This window comes from Argiope bruennichi, chromosome 9, assembly GCF_947563725.1.
Source record: "Argiope bruennichi chromosome 9, qqArgBrue1.1, whole genome shotgun sequence".
In the NCBI taxonomy this organism is placed as follows: domain Eukaryota; kingdom Metazoa; phylum Arthropoda; class Arachnida; order Araneae; family Araneidae; genus Argiope; species Argiope bruennichi.
In genome coordinates, this window is record NC_079159.1 from 88476412 (window position 1) to 88496392 (window position 19981).

A 19981-nucleotide genomic window follows, 5' to 3' on the forward strand; every position below is an offset into this window, starting at 1 on the left:
TGTTCATCTTTTCGATCTTGTCAAATATTATTTCGCATTACTGTCACAAGATGGCGCATATTGAACAATTTTAACATGTGTAACAATGTAAACATATTAATGATCTGAAATTTTTGAAATAATATTTTAATATTTTTACAATTTAAAATCTGATTTATAATTACATTTTGTTTCTGAATTCCTAAAGTTAATATTAAGGCTACAGTTTCCTATTCAAAATCTGAAATATGATGGCCATTTATGAATGAAATTTGCTTTCCAATAACAAAACTCGATTTCGTATTTATTTGGGAGGCGTTTCCTGTTCATCGTAAACATCCAAAATTCGCCGTACAAAGGATTAAGAATTTCATTGTAAATAATGGTATGTTTATACTTTTCTACGTTAATATTTAAAAGACTGTCTGTAGAGCTTTAAAGGAAGTAAATAATTAAGAATCTAAGGCTACATTATAATTAATTTGTTAAAATATTTCATTTTTAAAGCTTTTATTCTTCCCGTTTTCCTACCGCATTGATCATCATTTGTATTTTTAATAATTTATCTCTAGAATTATCTTCAAATTGAGGTTGAGTATAAAAACAGCAGTGCTGAGCAATTGCTTCTAGACTTTCCACTTAAAAATATTAGTTGATTTATCATTTAAATTTTGAAAAAATTATTAATGCGAATTATTGGAAGACTGAATACCCAATTAATTGGATACTTATTAATTACTTAACTTTCCATTTGTAAAGATTTGTTTTTCTTCTGTATTTTTCTAAATAATCATGTGTGCTTTGAAAAGCACATATTAAGATGTTATATTGAAATTAAAACCTTATTTTTCTATCTGTGCTCAATAAGTTAAAGTAATAATGTTATTACTGTGACAAAATGATTTGCAATTACTTTTATAAATTTTTTTTATTAAAGCTTGTATTTAGGTTTTAAGATGAAATTTTAAATGTATATTACCCATCTCTATGATTATTTATATTTTATAAATTCTTGTTGCTTTTACTAGTAATTTGTAATTATCTATGATTGCAAAATTTCATTGATTCATATTTTGATTGGGTAAATAAACATTAATTATGAAAAAATTTGATAAAATAAAGGAGTGCATTCTAGTTAATACGAATAATTATATATATATTAAGTAATATTTGAATATTGTGAAATGATGAAAAAAATTATTGTTGCATATATATCATTTGTTTAAGGCAAACTTAGTCACAGGCTTATTTGACCAAATGTGTTAAAATTGGTAATTCTGTAATAAAGTTTAATGGATCTGATACATATATATTAAGTGCATTATTCTTAAACAAAGAGCTCCCCTTGGTGCTTGTTAATATTTTTAAAAATTAGCATTATTTCATCAAAGCTCAGCAAAATACTTTCAAACTTTTAAGAATTTTAAATTTATGGTTTTTACTTAGCTTTATTAAATATCGATTTGCTTTTATGATTAGTCAGATTCCCCCCCCCTCATTATAAACATAAGAATATCTAACTAATTATATTTTCATTATTTAATGTTGTAATTTTATCTTCGTATAATTTAAAAATTTGCTAAGTTTATAATTTAACTTATCAGTACTTCTTTATTCACTTTCAATCGATAGTAATCTGCATAAAGCAATAAATAAATAAAAAATCCCAATTTCATATATCTGTATGAAATATTGAATTCCTGTATAATATTTTTAAAAAATGGAATAAGATGATTAAGCATAAAGCAATAAATAAAAAATCCCAATTTCATATATCTGTATGAAATATTGAATTCCCTATATAATATTTAAAAAAAATAAAAGTTTTAGAAATTATTAATTTAATATAATTATTAATTTAATTTAAGTTATCTTAAATTAACTTTATTAATTTAAGATAATTATTATAAAAGCCAATAAACCAAAATTATATAAGCCAATACCATATTTATGCATAACATTAATTAGAAAAATATTATACTATCAATAAAGAAAATCATTGATAGTATAGATATAGAAGAAAATCATTGATCATAATTTGTTATTTAAAGACATTATACTTTTAAATAAATTCTTAAAAAAAAATTTGTTATTAAATTGTATTTATATTTTTGTATCATTTATAATTTGTTTTTTAGGAAATGAGGAAGTGCTCTGTGGTTTTTGGATGCAAATAAACTCAATTCATAGCAAGCTTCTCGATCTTAGTCACATAACCATGCACCATGAGACATCAAACAGCTATCAACAAGAGCAACTACCAAATGGATCTCCTACTAAAAGTAGCTCAAAAGTATCCGAGCAGAACGGACAGGACTTGCCTTCTTGCAATTCTGAAAATGCAAAAAATGTAGAAAATTTACAGACAAATAAAAATCCTAAGGATGTTGATAACATGGAGGTACCAGAACCAGCAGAAAAAGTAACTTCGACATATGAAGATTCTACATCACTGTGGAAGTCTTCTTCTAGGAGGTGCTCCAGTGATGGTGCTTTGAAGGCAATGCAGGGTGTTAGTCAAAGACCTGAGAGGGGTAACAGTTTTTCTGATTCTGATGAGAAAACAGCTGCTCTCAAAGCAAAAATTCATGAAAAATACGATCAGTTTGATAAAGACATGAAAGAAATGGCTGCTAAAGCTAATGCCAATGGGTTACTATTAAATGGTAATTCTCCTCCTGCGAAAGCTGTGCTTGATCTTGGAGGACAAACTGCAGCACTTTTGTCACCTGACCCTAGGTAAAAATAATTAATTAATTGGTGTGTTTTTGATTATGTTGGCATGTATGTATTGAATTAACAGAAAATTTGGTTCTAGTGTATTACCTGCATTCTAGTGATTAATTGCTAAAAATGTCATGTTAATCTGTTAATTATGTTCATCAATACAATTAATCCTAAAGTTTACCAGTATCACATCCCAAGGTCAGAATTTCGTCAATGGTATGCAGTTTATATACAAGTACTGGAAATGTATTTTTTATTTGTAATATGTATCTTTTAATTTATGCACTCATAATTCTATTTGGAGTAGAAAATTTTTGTGATAACCTTTTCATGACAAGAATTTTATAATGGTCCCAAGCTAAGAAAATAAATTAAAATGTGGTGGATTAATTAGTATTGCAGAATATTACAAAATAACTATGCCAATTAATTTTTTTACATATTTTATAAGAATGTTTCAGGCCAAATCGATAATTTGAATATCTTAAGCATACAAATATAGAAGAATTTAAGGGGAGGGTGAGTGGCACTTGAAAATCTTTATCTTTTTCATTATTCATCATAAATTTGGAATTTATTAATTTATAAAAGTCTATTTTCTTATTTTCTGTATATTTTGTGAATTTTAACTCAAAAAATAGAATATAATGGATGGATCAAATATATTATGAAGTATACTTTTCTCCAAATTTATAGATTTAAAAAAAATCAAATATAAATAAAATTTGGTTTTTCATGTGAATATGATATTTAGAAAAACAACAAGTTATATGAATAAAGTTTTTCTTACTGTTTTATTATCGTAATTGTAGAAATGTATAAAATTTTAGGGCCAGATGTATCACTAAGGTTATTGTCCATCAGCTTATTTGTTCATGTATATATGAACATAATAATTCAAAAGTACCGCAACTTGGAGAAAAAATAATGAAATGTAACATGTACAGTATTCTAGATTGGCTTATCACCAAAACTCTAGATTTGTATCAAATTTTAAATGCTATCAATCAAAAAACAGATACATATTTTTTTTTCACTGTATTATAAAGCATAATGCATGGTATACAAGTGAATTAATAAGGGAAACACTCACTCTGATTTTATAAATATTCTCTATTTTCTAAATAAAGAAAAGTATAATGATTCCATCATTAAAAAAAGCAAAAATATTTTGTAAAATTATTATAAATTCTTTGTTAAGGTTTTAACAAAAAATAAATTCAAAATTTTTGCTCAGATTTTATATGCTGAAAGTTTACCAGTTTTCAAAAATAATACCATACAAATCGGATTTCATTTTATTTTTAAAATATTCCAACCAATATTTTATCAACTAAAAATTTTTGAATTTTTAAGTTCCATAAATAAATAATTATTGGACATATTTCTCTAAGGTAACATAAAAAAAATGTTTGCTAACTCATCTACATGAATATTCACTTATTTGTATGAAATGCCATTCCCTATATAAAGTGCTAGTTAATATTTCTGGAATAAAATAATTTGTTTATACTATTGAGATAAAAGAAGAGAAGATATTTTAAAACATTTTAGATTTTATTTATTAGCAATGCATTTCTAGTTATCATAAAGGAACAAGGTTTTTTTAAATTCTGATCAGTAATAAATATTGTCTTATAAAATATCTAAAATACTGGGACCTTATATTGTTTTATTGTTAATGAAAGTGCCAGAGAATTTCTGAATTTAAATCTTATTTAAATATGGAACCTTTTGGTTTCTTAATTTTTTTTTAAATAATTTTTATAATATTGCATTTTTAAAACGCCCTGCAATCTTGGTCTGCTATTTGTTACAAATAAGGTAATTTTTATGCAGACTTGTAAACATATATTCCATTAAAATACGATATTTATTAAATATAATTTTTTTTCATGTATTTGCTGGAATTATTTTACTTTCAGAAAAATGTGAGAGTTTTGTTAGTAAAATATGAATGTTGAATGTGTCAAACTTTTTTACATTTAGATTTTCATGCAGTTTTTATTTATATTTTTTTTCTTAGAACGATACCACCTGAAGATACATGTGTTTTCACAAGTGGAGGTCCACCTGGTATTTTGTGGGAATTAAAAACTGCAGATGATTCTCTTCCAGGAAGAAATTCTTTAATGGCTGAAGTGAAAGAAGTTGCCTATTCTCGCTTGCAGCAAGAACTCCGAAAAGCTCAGCTGGTAAGATTTTAAAATCAAATTTTTGCTTTGTACTTTTAAAACTTCAGAATAATATGCATTTTTAAAAATTATTAAGTTACTTAATAGATATATAAATTGATTTGTTTTAATATTGCTAATTCGTTGGCAATTTTTGGTTTAAATTATCAGTAATTGAAATCATTGATATGCTTCGATAGTGAAAATTAAGATTCAAATTAAATATTACTTTTATTTTTAAAATTTAAAGAAGTTCAAAAATAAAAATTACATTTTACATATATGCTATTTCTAAGATATATGGAATTTCTATTATGCTTATAATTAATGCATTACATTTTTTTGTTTTTTGAAAAATCTATTTTTTTAAGAACAATAAATCATTTTGTGATAATGAACTTCTTAGTAAATGAGTCATTAGAGTGATATGTTTTATTCATTTATATGAAATTTGTTTTTGTTAAGGTATTTATCTTAATTCAAAATATAATGAGTTTTATGCTTTTATTAATCTGATTGATTTTACCTGATAACAATATTATTGTATGGATTGTTAATGCCGTATCAAAACTATCCTTAAAGATGAAATTTACATGGCTTTTATTTTTTAGGAACTGAAATTGAAGGATGAAGAGGTGTTGCGGTTGAGTCAAATCAGAGATGAAGTTGGTGCTGAATTGGAAGAATTAACAGCTAGTTTATTTGAGGTATTTATCTATATTTAAAATAATTGTAAAAATTAAAGAACCTACCCTATCTCAAACCACTCTTCTAATTCTTCATTTTTTTTTCTTTATTTGAAAATTTCATTAGCCCTATATATGTTAGTATTAATCCTTCTCTCTCAATATATACATATTCAAGGGATATCATAAAATAAAACCATGACAAAACCTCCTGCTAAAAAATTATTTTCAACCCCTAAATTTGACTGTTTTTAAAATCAACAACTTCTATCGCCAGTTTTGAAAATAATAATAATAAACCTTACAATTTTATTTCAGTTCCGTACTTTGAAATTAATTTTAAAAAATAAAGGGGGAGAAATTGCAACATAATGCAAAAATTTTCAGAAACTCAGCATTATTTAGTTTTTTTTAATGTATTTTATTTTAATCTTTATCTTGAAAATGAGAGTGTGAATGTGTTTTATTTCTTTGGTATAACAATAAAATTGTGTACCAGCTTTATTGCTAAGGTTAAAAAAAAAAAATCTATCAAAACTTGCCAAATTAATTAATATAATAAAATTAAAAATTAAAAAATAATAAATTAGTAAAAAGATTAACACATTTGGCTATTTGTCATCCTAAAAAAAGATACAACTTGGTGCTGTATGAAATCACTATCACAATTGTAATGGAGAAGTGTTGAAGTTGTGATGAAGTCAACATGAAGATGACTGTTATAGTAATCAACCAATTTACTATCAGTTATCTTGCCAAAGTATAAAATAGATTGCTGCTTGAATTTTTAATTATATTCTGCAATATTCATTATATGAAGAATAATTTTCTAATAATTCTATATATTCTGTGCAATGAACGTAAATTTTGTTATTTAAATACATTTTTTTTTTTTTTTAAATATGCTTAGTTATTATAATTTTTTTGTAATCTACGAATTTAATTAATTTTCTGCTTAGTTGATACATCCTATTTGGGACATTTATTATTTTAATTTCTATCATGATATAAGAGACTTGAGATATTGAAGTATTTTAAAGTGATTTTTGCATATTAAATTGCATAATACTTTCAATTAATTGCAGATTAAAAACTAAAAATTCAGTAATGTCATGCAGGAGTTGGACTTTGTCAGATTGTTTGCAAAGAGGTTAATATGGTGTTAGCTGCATTAATGGAGATTATAGCTTTTAAACAAGTATAGGTACTTGTATTTACTGCATGACAGCAGTTAATCTCCAAATATACCATGTTAGTCTGTTGACTATGTTCGAATAACATGCAATTGAGCCTAAATTTTTCTAATGGCTTGCGGTACAAGTACCAAAGTATATTTTTAAAAAAGAAAGAAAGGAAACTAATGATTTATTCTCTTTAATTTCAATGAATAATAAAATTGTAATATTTAAAAGCACAGCAGATAAGACTTTAATTTCAGTATTAATTAAGAAAAGCAGACGATTTTTCTCTCCAATATAATTGAAAAATCAAATGGTAGATTCGTACTTTCTATCATAAAACATTATTCTCTGTTTTAAATTGAAAGAAGAATGATTGCAATTGATTGTTAGTTTCTATAAATATATTTAAAATGTAGAAATGATTTTTTAATCTTTTCCAACTGTTATGAAGTTTTGGCATTTACTTAAAAACTTTTCCAACTGTTATAAAACTTTTTATATAAACTTTTTAGCAAGCTAAATTTGAATATTATCTTTATAATATTTGATACCTTAAAATCATTTATTTTGCATTAATACTGAATTATGCGATAAAGTCATTATCTGTGGTTACCTCAATATGTTAATATTTGGAATTTGAAAACAATAGCTTAGATTATTAGGGATCTACTTTCTTCTTTTTGAATTATGTTATGGTATTTTAGTTTATAATATTGATTGTATTTTATAGGCTTATTTTTGAAGGCATATTTTTAAATTTTTTTCAGGAAGCTAATAATATGGTTAGAGATGCAAATGAGAAACAAGCATTTGCTGAGAAATTACTAAAAGAATCCAATTTAAAGGTGAGGTATCTGCTTTATTGCTGTATTCTGAGGGGGGGGGAATGCTTTTCTTTTTTCTTTACTCAACTAATGAATTATGTCATAAAATATACTTAGGTTAAATATAATAGCTGAGCTTTATTTTTTAATTCATATTTTGTATGTCTAAGTGTTTTTCAAAAGATAGATTCATCTGACACTCTGAATTGAAGTTGTAAATTTGAAAACAATATCTTTTCATCCCAGAACTCATAAATATATCATTACATAAATTATATCAATTTTCTGGTCTTTTTTTTTTTTTTTTTTTGAGAAAAATACCAATGTTATGTGTAGAATTAAGCCTTTGCACTTGGATGTCTCCTCTCAAGCACCATTCAAAAGGGTGCATTATTTTGATGTTGTTTTTTTTTATGTTGATTGTTAAAAGACCTGCAATATCATAAAAAGCTCTAGATAAATTTTCTGGAGAACTTTAACTTAAAATAATTATATATATTTATTTTTCAGAGCAATAAACTTGTCATAGCATTAGGTGAATAATGGTGTTGAAATTACTTTTCTGTATACAAAGGATTAAATTTTATTTCAATTAATTATCAAGGTTAATTTAATTTTAGTTGAAATGTGAGTAAAAAATATTGATCATAATATTGAACCTTTCCTTCAGTTTCTTCCCCAATTCAGTTCTTATTCCCCTTCCAATATCAAATCAGTATGTCTTAATTATTTATCATAGTTAAATTCATCCAGTTCTCCGAATGAGAACTGTAATTAATCTTATCTGCATTATGGAACTCATAAATGTATCAAATAAATGGAAATCATAAATGTATCACTCATAAATGTACCTTGTGACTGTTGCTAGCTCTAATTTTGCTTATACACTTTATAAATGGGAGTTGTTATGGTCAGCATAAGAAGCCAAATAAATCAGCTGTAAACCTGATGTAACTCTTCAGATTAATTTTTATTTCTACTTCTATATATGATAAATTCAAATTATAAGTAGTTTTGAAATTTAATTATTTTTTTAATCATTATATTCAAACTTAAAAACTTCTCTTGCTGTAACTTCTGAATTGTGCAGGCTTTTGACTTTTTCTTTGTTTCGCAGTTCTGTAGTTTTAATTATGTAACATTGAGCTTTCTGAACATGCTTAGACTTATGTAACCCCAACTATTTTTCTGGAAAAGTGACTTTTCAAACATATGCAAACTCTGAAAGTATACCTGTGTTTTCTTTGTCTGTGTTCTACACAGTGGGTACACCACTTCAGTTTCTAGGCATGGTTGGATAAAGATTTTAATTTCTAGTCATGATTGGATAAAGATTCAGTAAAGTCACATAAAAAATGTTAGGCTTTGATAAAGCCAAGATATAAAGATCAGGAATAAAAAACTAATTCTTGCTCATTTAACATATATCTAATTTTCAAATCATGTTTTGAAAGTTTTTAAATCTTTAATATGGTAGAAATTTTTTCTTTCTTATTTTATTGCTCTTTATGTGATGTTGACACTTTAATTTCCTAAGAAAAAGTAGAATTAATTTAAAGCTTAATATTTTCTATTATCTAGATTGAAGTTCTTCAAGCTGAAGTACAAGCTCTGAAAACTTTAGTGATTACTTCCACTCCAAGTATGCCAAATCCTCATTTGCACCCACAGATTGATAAGCGTCATAATGGAGTTAGGTCATTGTTTACACAGGGTCATAAAAGATCTCCTAGTAATTATGAGCTCTGCTCCTTTAGAGAAACTCCACCTGGATCTCCTACTAAAGAGGCAGCTTTCACCAGCTTTAGTCCAGATAATTACGAAGTATGCATTTTTTCCACATGTAATATTTAAATATTATTTCTTTTACTAATATTAATAATTTAAACTAATTTAAATATTATTTTATACCTCTATAAAAGTTAAATTTCATCACGCTATATGACAGTTAAAGAAAAATTAGAAAATCAATTAACCACCGAACTGATTTGTCTGTATGCCAGTTGTGATTATGAACTAAAATCGATTGATTCAGAGATGTACTTTTCAATACAAAATTATCTAAAATCCATTAATTGCTTGAATGTACTGTTGACTCTGAATTGAATCTGAAGAACAAAGATTAATGAAACAGAAGGTATCATAATTAGGTAAGAAAAAAAATGAAACAGTTAAATGTTTAAAATGCTTTATTTTTGTGTGATAAAAAATAATACTAAGGAAAAAATGTTTTTATTCTTCCTATTTCTGTGCTTCATATTTTTGTATTATGGAATCTTTCCAATTTACAGCTGTATTCTTTTTTGTCATATTTTTTTTACCAATAATAATATTTAAATGTTTTTTTTTATTGTTGTTGCTGTGAGTTGGCTATTAACTGATATGAGGAATAATTTAATTGTTTTTAATTTCTATGATTGCTTAGTAAATACTAAACGATGATTTATGTAAAGAGGCTATCTAGCCCATTCAGATTTTAAAATTATTTTGCAATGATTTAAAATAATAACTTCATCAGTACTTCCTGATTTGAAGTTACTTATGAAGAATTTTTAGAAATACAGACATAACTTCTTTCATTCCACTAATTTTAAAGATTATTATTTTTTTACTTGTGCATTAACCATATGTCATTGATGAATGTTAGTCTTAACCACAGCATTTGTGAACTTGGTCAATAGTTTAACATGATGTCTTTAAAGATTTTGTGTGTGTGTGCATAATTGCTGATTGTGATAAACATGACATTTTTGACGATTTTGGATGGCGATTAATTTCGGGTTTGTGATTAATACACAAGTAGAATGTTTTTAAAGTAAAGTTTTTCATTCTTATTGTTTTTTTATAATTAACTATACTAGCCTAACTTTTTTTGTGGCTACTAAAATTGTTTGGCTATCTTTGTGATAAATTTAATGTAATTTTGAAATAAATTTTTGTTTGAAAATATATTATTTAGTAGTTATCATTTTTTTTTTTTTTTCAAATCCTGCATATGTAGAATTGTACACTGAAGATGAAATTGATGTTCATTGTAAAATAACTATATATTTTTAAAAGTATCAAAAAGAAATTTGGAAAAAAAAAATCGATTATAAGTTTGATATTTTTGTTGTTGTTATTGTTGCTGCTTTTTTTCTAAGTGAATACTTTAAATGCTATTCTTGCTTTTTCTAATTATTTTAGTCAACGGAAACCGTAATTCCTATAATATATAGGACTTGAAAAGATTCATATGTGCAACAAACACTTATAAATTTTATAATAATAACTGTGCTTGGAGTAATTTTTGTTATTAATGTGCTTCAAATAGATTTGAAGCAAAGAAAAATGTAAAAAAAAAAAAAAAAAAAAAAAAAAACCTTGAATGTCAGCATTTACTATTGAATTTCTTCATATTACTTATGAAACTGATTATATATACATATATATAATAAAATAACGGCAAAAATTGAAATTGTAACATGAAAATGAAATTTAATAAATTATCAAGTCTGTTTACAGTTAAAAAAATCTTGGAGAAATAAGTAAGTTTTATTCGTTCAAATAAATTTTCTTTTTGCATAGCAATTTATAACAGTAAAGCAAAATAATTTTAATTTTTGCTTTTATTTCATTTGTATTAGTTAAATTATTTTGGAAAATTAGATGAATTTTTAAATCCCAGATAACAGTAAAGCAAAATAATTTTAATTTTTGCTTTTATTTCCTTTGTATTAGTTAAATTATTTTGGAAAATTAGATGAATTTTTAAATCCCAGTAGTAATTTTTTTTCTGTATTTTTTGAAAATTTTATTCTGTTAGTAGACACATTCTTGTTGATGATTGGTGGAAAGCTGAGCAAATGATATAATCTTGCAGATGGAATCATTAAAGTTAAAATTACTTTCATTTTCTTGTATCTAGGTGGATCCTGTTTTTCACCAGCAGTTTTTGGAATGGCATCAAAACCCCAAGTTAGATAAAACTCATCCTTTCTTAAACATTATATACAAAGAAGATATTTTGCCATGTTTGAATTTTACTAATAAAAAGGTAAACCCTTTGAACAATCCTTCCTCATTCATGAAACCTTTCTTGAATGAATATTTTCATTAAATATGCTATTCTAATTTATTTAGCTGTCTGATGCTGTTTTATCTGCCATAGAAGCAAATGTCATAACTATTGAACAGGTTAATGGAAAAAATCCTTTCCCTAAGTAAGTTTTTAAATTTAATATAAATACATGACATAGATTTATTCACCAGTTATATTCAGTTATAAATATTCATTATTTTAGTCTTTTTAATTTGATGACAAATACCTATAAATATGTTGTTCTTTTCATTTATTTCAGATTAAATGACATTCAATGCATGTATGTAGTATTTATTTTATGATCATATATTTTGTTTCATTAAAATAAAAATCCTCTGTAAAACAGATTACTTATTAAATTATTTTTTCATTTAAATGTATTCTGGTTTAAGCCAATATTAAAATATGCATATTTGCTCTCCAAATGGCATTTTTTTTATCTGATAATGTTTAGCTGATAATAGTGAATTTTCAGAGTGAATAAATTGTTTTTCATCTGTAAACAAATCTTTTTATACTGAATAATTTTTATCCAAAAAATTTTTAGGCAGTGTATGATAATAAATTTGTCATTTTAGTACTAATAGTTAAGAACAGTTTTCTAATTTTGGCATCTGGAAGGCTAATAAGACCCATTTTCTTAATTATGTAAAAAATGACAAATAATTTTATCCTTGGTTTTTATTTATTTATTTCTGTAGACGGTGTTCTCTCTTGGAAGCCCCCAAAATCTGCAAATATCGAATGAAGATAGGAGATGATCTTGAGTGGTATTACATATCACAGTTGTGCAGGAATAGAGTTAGTATCAGTTAAATTTTTATTTTGAACTATGTTGAGCATGTCAAATACATGGCCTGCTGCTGTGTATTTTTTGGATGGCTACTATTATAATGTAAAATAGAAATGTTAATAAACATTTCATAATTTATTCCTGATTTTAAGATTTCTAACCATATTTTTTACAAACAATGATTTAATGACCATATTTTTTACAAACAATGAGTAAATTTACTTTTTGGTTCTGAATTTAATTATTACAGTTGATTTTGATCCCTTTCCTTTTCAATTTCTTTAAAAATCCAAAGTTAATGCCTAATATATATATGGAGATAATCAAAACCTAGTGAAATTTATTTATTTGCAAAATAGACTTAAATTAAAATGTGAGGATATTATAATTATTTCTAATATGAAATTGTTATTTGTTAGATGCAATACAAACTTGCATTTATCTTAAAAAAAAAAAAAAAAAATCTTTCATGAGATTCCAAAGAATTTGAAAAGCAATCTCTGAGATGAGATCATAATAATGAAAAGTAAGAAGAAAAAAAAATCTGATTGAGAGAGAGAGAGAGAAAAAAGTCTTGATTCTGTGTTATACTTACAGAATTTTCTGGTGCAATATACATTTTTATAAAACTTTTTGATTATCTGTAATGTATAGCCTGCATAAATTTCCATCTTGAATATTTTAAATTTTTTATCTTTACCTTTGCTTCTTGTATCTTTACACACACACTAAATAATATACAAATAAAAAAGAAAATCTAAATGAAAATGCAATGAATGAAACAAAAGTAAATCAATGTAAAGAAGAAAAACATATAAATAAAAAAAAAAAGAAGAAAATATATAAAAGTATTAAAAATATATGAATCTCAGCATTTCAAGGAATGCTAAGAATAAATAATAAATAATAAATCAATAATAAAGGTAAAAACAGAAGATAAGACAGTTGATATATTAATTGCTTCCTTGGAGATGAAATCAGCATAGACCTCACCTGGGGTCAAGACAGTATTTTTTCACTTAAATGTTTGATATTGTTTGCTGAAAATGTCATAATCTCTTTTGCAATCTTACATTGGTTTTATCCCCAGATGAGTAATTGATGCATAGACTGCCTTGGTTTGCCTCTTTTTTTATCTTGTTAATGTTTTACATTTTTTTCTAACTTTATTATTATTTATATATGTGTATGTGTGTGCATGCAAACACGAAATTCCTAATATGCCCATTTATTTTAAATCTAAAAAGTTAGCATACTTATTTTGGTTTTAAAATTTAAGTTGAACTTTTATTTTAATTTGAAATTGTTTATTTTCTAGATAGCAGCTGTTTGTGATTTCTTTTGCTATGTTAGATACATTCAGCAAGGGCTTGTTAAAAGTGGTGGTGAGTATTTTTAATACATTTTTTGTATATTTAATTATTTTATGGAATGTTTCACTGTTAGATCAGATTTAAATTGTTAAGTCTCCATGTAAACTGCATGTCATATTTTATGTCCTCATGAAGAGAATTTGGCTTATGAAATTACATTACAAACATTTAGCTTCATATAAAAGGCATTCTATGTGCAAGGAAATCAATCCACTTTAAGGCATTTTGAACTTAATTATTCTTTAATAATTGTATCTTAACCTCCTTTCTGAACTTAAAAGCTATATTATTCTTGTGCCTTAAAAAGAAAATTGTAAACTTTTCTCTGCTGTTAAGTATTTTATAAAATCTTGTCTATTTTTACTAAAACTTTGTTAATATTTGATTAACAAAGATTAATCTTGATCTTGACTTGATTTTCTTGTGCTCAAGTACAAAAGATAGTACATCAAAAATTTCATTTGTCTGATGCACTTGTTAGTGCCCTTTTATGCTACCCAAACATTTGTTAGATTCCAAAAAAATAAGGTGCCTCTAAGGTGTGAAGTAGTACTGAATTACAGGAATAATTGTCGATTTTATTTAATGCACAATCAAAACGTCATTTACTAAACTGTTAAAAAAAACTTGTATGTTATCTATCTCAAAACAAAGTATATGTTTTGTATTATCTAGTTGCTAATGTCACTCATTTTATTTGAATCCCAGATTCTACACTATAAAGTAGATATTCTTAACTAAAGCAAGAAGCTAACAACCATTTTTTTTAAATTGACATCTTTTTATTTATGGAATATTGCAACAGTGTTGCCACTTATACTAAACTTAATATACTATACCACTTATAAAAAACAATAAAAAAAATTGTAACAACATTGCCATTTACTTAAAATTTTGAATTACAAATGTAAATATAACAATGTTGAAGATAAAAGAAAAAATTATAATTTTAATGATACTAATGTTTTAACCATATTTATCAGCAATTTAGTTTGCATGAAATAAAAATAAAATTTAACCTGCACGAGAACGTTACATATGCATGGGGAAAAAAAAATTAGCTTTTATCAATGAGTTGCCATCACATCAACAAAAGCTCAAATTAAAAAATAAGTTATATATTATTGCAAATGAAATAAATAAGAAATATTTTTTCTAAAAAGTAAATTCAAATTACAATAGTTTCTGTAAATAATAAAGAAGAATGTGTTTGTGCATATGTTGGCACTCTTTAGGAAAAGACTTAAAGTTTCCTAATTTAACTTAGATATACTTTAGAAGATAGACAGTGTGCAGCTTGGAATGATTTTTTACAAAATTTTAATAAATATTAAATAATTTTTTTATGGGGGGGGGCATGTTAGCTTCCAAAAATATAGACATAACATATTTCTGCAAAAACTTGGATTTCAGTGTTTTTGATATCAAATTTTATCATTATTGATGATTATTCATTTTTTATCTACAATATTTTTAATATCTCAAACACTTTTTGTAAAAAATTATTAATTAATTTTTGAATTTATCATATTTATTTTACTTCTTAGTGTTAATGTTTGGTATAGTACATTATTTTATCAATTTTTTATGTCCACAAAATTTTGTATAAAATTAAATTTCTCAACATTTTAAGATTTTTAGAATATCTATTTAATGATACCAATTTAATAACCACGTAAATGTTTTCTAAATTGTGGCAATATTTAAAAACATTTTGTCTACTTTTCAACAATAGATATCATCTTTGCATCGAAATTCAAGCCATTTTCATTATGTTATAAAATATAAAATTGCATGATTTTCTTCAACTTTTAATTTAAAAATGTGATATATTATTTAATATCTATATGGTTTACAAGATAAATAAAAAGAAAGTCAAATTATCATAACAGCAAAGTTAAAGGTAAATGAACTGGTCAATAAGGCTTTTAAACTTTATTAGAAAGGTTCATATTAACAATATAATTAATAATTTATATTAACAAGTGTATGGCTATTAAAGTAACACAGCTCTTTTTGTCACAGTTTGATGCTTAAAAATATTTTCTTGGAGAAAACATAAATATTAAAATATGTCTGACATTTGATGGAACTTAAATGCAACCAATATTCTAGTGAACCATCCAATCACCAAAGGCATCTAATCTCTATTTGTAATAAAGGAGATTGTGTGTGTGTTGGTATTCTGTATGTTAGATCATTTGATTTTGGGTCTACCAAACTTGCTACATATATACATTGGAGAGAGAGTTAGAATGAGAATGTTTATCTCCGAGCAATTTTCTATTTTAAATTTTTTTTAAATTAGAATTTTAATTAATTGTATCGTTTTTACGACTTCCGAAAATATTTTGCCCCAAAATGATTTTTACATCACTTTAATTATTAGAAAATATTTTAAAATTTTAAATATTATTTTTTAAATGATATAAAATTTTTGTGCTGAATCATTAATTTTTGATTTTGAATTAATTTAAAAAAATCTTTTAAGCATATTTTACAGCAATACATTTGATTGTGGAACTCAAATAGCTCTCATTAATGTGACTAATATTTCATCATGACTTTTTCCCATTGTTGAAGTTTAAAATATGAAAATATGTCTTATTTTTCCATGTTGAATATATATCAATATAAAGCATGCATTTGATGAAATTTTGAATATTGAAGTAATTATGTTTAAAGTTCAACATTAGAAAAAAACAGTGGTGAATATTTTTGAATTTTCACAAATTTTAAATTTATTGTTGTTTTAACTTGGTGTTTTGCTTTCTTATTCTAGTATGCTGATTTTTTTTTTTTTGTATTAAATCAAAGAATTTTTTATTGAATAATCTTCTGATTTTATTACATAAATTATAAAATATATTCTGCAAGATTTGATTTTACAGGCATGTTACTGGATTTCTTGAAATTCAGTCACTTCCAATATTTTTCCCCTTTTTTTGTGCTATTTATTACTTCAGAAATGTTTAAAACAGAAATCTATTTCAATTTCAATAAATATCCAGGCTTGAATCTCATATTTAAAATGAGATTCAAGTCTGAGCTTTCCTGTGAATATGTTTTCTGGAAGACCAGTTAAAGTCAAGTTGTTTCTATTTATAAGATTTTTTTTTCTATTTCTCATAAAATGAAGAAAATGTGTGAACATTTCTATGATAAACTTTCAGTTTTCTTCTTTAAAGTAATTACTTAACATTAATAATCAATGATTTACAAGTTTAAATGTTTTACTCTCTAGATGGTTATCTTTAAAGTTTCAAATTTGGTTTTCTAAATATTTTTGAATGAATAAACAAAATTGATTTTGCACTAAAATCAGAATTATCTGGTTTAAATATGATTTTTAAACAAAAAATTGACTTTTCATAGGAAATGTTTTTTTTTTTTTTTAATTTTATTGTTATTTTATTCACATATCTGTTATTGTTTTGTAGTATGCATTATATTCTGCTTTTAATATTAAATTTGGCAATTTTTTTTTCAGTTCATGAAATATATTGGGAAATTATTAAAAAACGGCGAGATGTGTCACTGGCAAGACTTGGTATTTTGACTTTATAGAATCGGTATTATGACTATTGTGATTAGTAATCAATATGGAAAAAAAATGTCCAAATTATATTCTCTTGGCTGCTTTTATAACTTATTTTAAAGCATAATGTGGAAAATAAGAAACTTGAAATGAAGTTTATAAAGTAAAACTAGGTAAAAGAAACTTCTGGTATTCATTAATGAATCCCTTGATCTTTAGGTTTAAGTACTCAAGTAATCTTTCTTCCATTCCAAATAATTGTTTTTAAAATCAAATTTGTATACTATTTTTTAAAGGCATTTATTGCATACAAATAGTTTAAATTATATTTTATTAAAGTTTAATATGTTATATTAATGTGCCTATGATATTAAAGTATCAAGCTGCTCAATTTGACTGAATAGTATTTTATAAGGGGGCCACCATACTGTTATTTTAGAAAAATTTCTTTCCCGATTTAATTCTGAAAGTTAGATTTTTAAGAATAATTATTTATAGAAAAGAAAAAAAGGGAAAAATAAATATGAAAAATAAGAATAAGTTTGCATTACTAAAATATGTTTTAAGAAAGGTGGTATTAAAAAATGTAAGCAGTTTTTTTTTATCAATTTATTCGATAAATAAATAAATATTGCTTTTTTTTTTAATGACCACCCTTTCTATCCTTTTTCCTTGCATATGAAATGCTTTTGAGGAAGAGTGCAGTTTCTTCCTTTTTTTCTATTAAAAAATTAATGTATCAATATTAAACAGTGCTATACTATTAATATTTATAGTTTTCAAATCTTTAATTCATCAAATCTTGTGATAATAATTCATTTTTCTGTATTTTAAAAACTTTTTGATTGTACTCTGAATTAAAACGTTTCCTCTTTTTGAGAGCATCTTAAATGTATCTACAAAAATGGCACCAGTATAGCTTAAGTTAAAATGTAAAATTAAATTTTTTTTTTTTTTTTTTTTTTTTGTTGGAGAGAGAAAAATTTATGATAAATATTGCAGCATTTCACTTTAAATATGTATTTAAAAAGTAATAATATGTTTGGTTTATATGAAAAGTAAACATAAATTTCAGTTCGTAAACCTTATCCTTATCATATATATTATTAAATGTCTTTGTTGCAGTTAAGTATTCATTAATGAGATTAATAGCTGTTCTATACAATGTAATTTTATTACTGTTATTTTGGATCTTGTCTTACAATGGTTTTGATATTTTTTTTCATAGGCACATTATGTATTTCTTTTGCATTTATTGATATAACATTTCTATAAAATAGCAGTGTTTTAATTTGCCATTGTTTATTTTACTAGTCTTTGTATATATAATATTATCAATCTGGTATATGGTTTTGTATGTATGTATGTATTTAAATATGAGTCTGATTTTATCTGAAAAATTAAATATGAATATTTTACTTTGTTATATTGTTATCATTTAAGTTATATCCTGTTAGAACTTTTTCAGAGAAACAAATTTATTGCTTTATTATCTAGAGTTTTAAATATATAATTTTGATTATACAGATCTCTAGTAAATTCTTTACATTTTCTTTTCTGTATAAAATTATATATTAGTCTGCAAAATTTAATTAGCATTTGATGAATTCTACGAAATCCTATAAAATTTTATGTTCTGTGTGACCTGTGCCTACCTCGGTATACATGATAATAACACAAATTTTTATCCAAATATTTTGGTGATTTGTTATTGTTTTCATCTCTTACTGTTATTGGATTACTAAAATTTTCAAATTAAAAAAAAAAAAAAAAGCTTTACCTGTAGACCTTATTTTTTAATAATTCAGTATCATTATAGAATAATGAACAAAATTCTCAATTTCCTCCCCCCCCCCCAGTTTGAATGTCATTGAAACTAAGCATTATACCTTTTCATTTTCAGCATTTTTAATCTCTACTAAGGGCATTTAAATGAGTTAATGCTTTTTCCCCTTATATAATGTAATTTAGCTCACTTGGGAAATATATTTGTCTTAAAAAGAAATTAAAACATAATATTAACATTAATACATATGATTAGAATATTTTTAATTATGCATATTTTTTAATTGTTATGTTTATTAATGTATAAAAGTAAAAATTTGTTAGTGTGTCTTTCTTTAAATGAAAGTTTCTGTTTGGAATTTTATAATTTAAATAAAATTTATTTTTAGGCCTTTTCTATTTAATCTACTATTTTAAAATAAGAATGATTTGTAAAAAATAAAGCAACAAATTATTGCTCAAATTATGAAATTATATCCAAGAAGTTCTGAGTCATTTTTATAAAATGTACTCATGTCAAAAGATAGAAATAAAATATCTATACTTATGTTTTTATAAAACTAAATAAATTTTGATACGCCTTTTGGTTGCTAATAGTATATCTAATAATGATAGTAAACATGCAATGACAAGTATCTTTGAAAATTTATAATTAATATCATCTATATTATACTGCTACTGGATTTATGAATAGCTACTAGCTTAAATTAAAATTTATAAATTTTATTAGTATTATTTGACTTAGAAAAGTAAAAAAAATTAAAATTGTATTAAATCCATTAGAATTCAATGTAAATTATGTAAAAAAAATAAGTGCAATTTTTATTTTTTAAGTGAAAT

General features: G+C 24.4%; 1 protein-coding gene across 1 annotated transcript; it reads left to right on the top strand.

Annotated features, from left to right (window-relative positions):
• The first annotated feature begins 60 nt into the window (after positions 1–60).
• Positions 61–18744, top strand: LOC129985327 (guanine nucleotide exchange factor for Rab-3A-like). The gene is made up of 11 exons (XM_056095312.1): positions 61–364; positions 2118–2718; positions 4733–4901; positions 5492–5587; positions 7515–7592; positions 9153–9395; positions 11479–11607; positions 11694–11773; positions 12354–12453; positions 13764–13830; positions 17309–18744. Exons 1-11 carry the CDS (start codon positions 241–243, stop codon positions 17383–17385), a joined length of 1764 nt encoding a protein of 587 aa, XP_055951287.1. The 5' UTR covers positions 61–240; the 3' UTR covers positions 17386–18744.
• The last annotated feature ends 1237 nt before the right edge of the window (positions 18745–19981 follow it).

Excerpts from the sequence above, each read along its gene's own strand:
- LOC129985327 (XM_056095312.1), top strand. The coding sequence starts at position 241 with ATGAATGAAATTTGCTTTCCAATAACAAAACTCGATTTCGTATTTATT. Across the intron at positions 2,719-4,732 it reads CTTTTGTCACCTGACCCTAG|AACGATACCACCTGAAGATA; the intron begins GTAAAAATAATT and ends TTTTTTTCTTAG. Across the intron at positions 12,454-13,763 it reads CACAGTTGTGCAGGAATAGA|ATAGCAGCTGTTTGTGATTT; the intron begins GTTAGTATCAGT and ends TTTATTTTCTAG.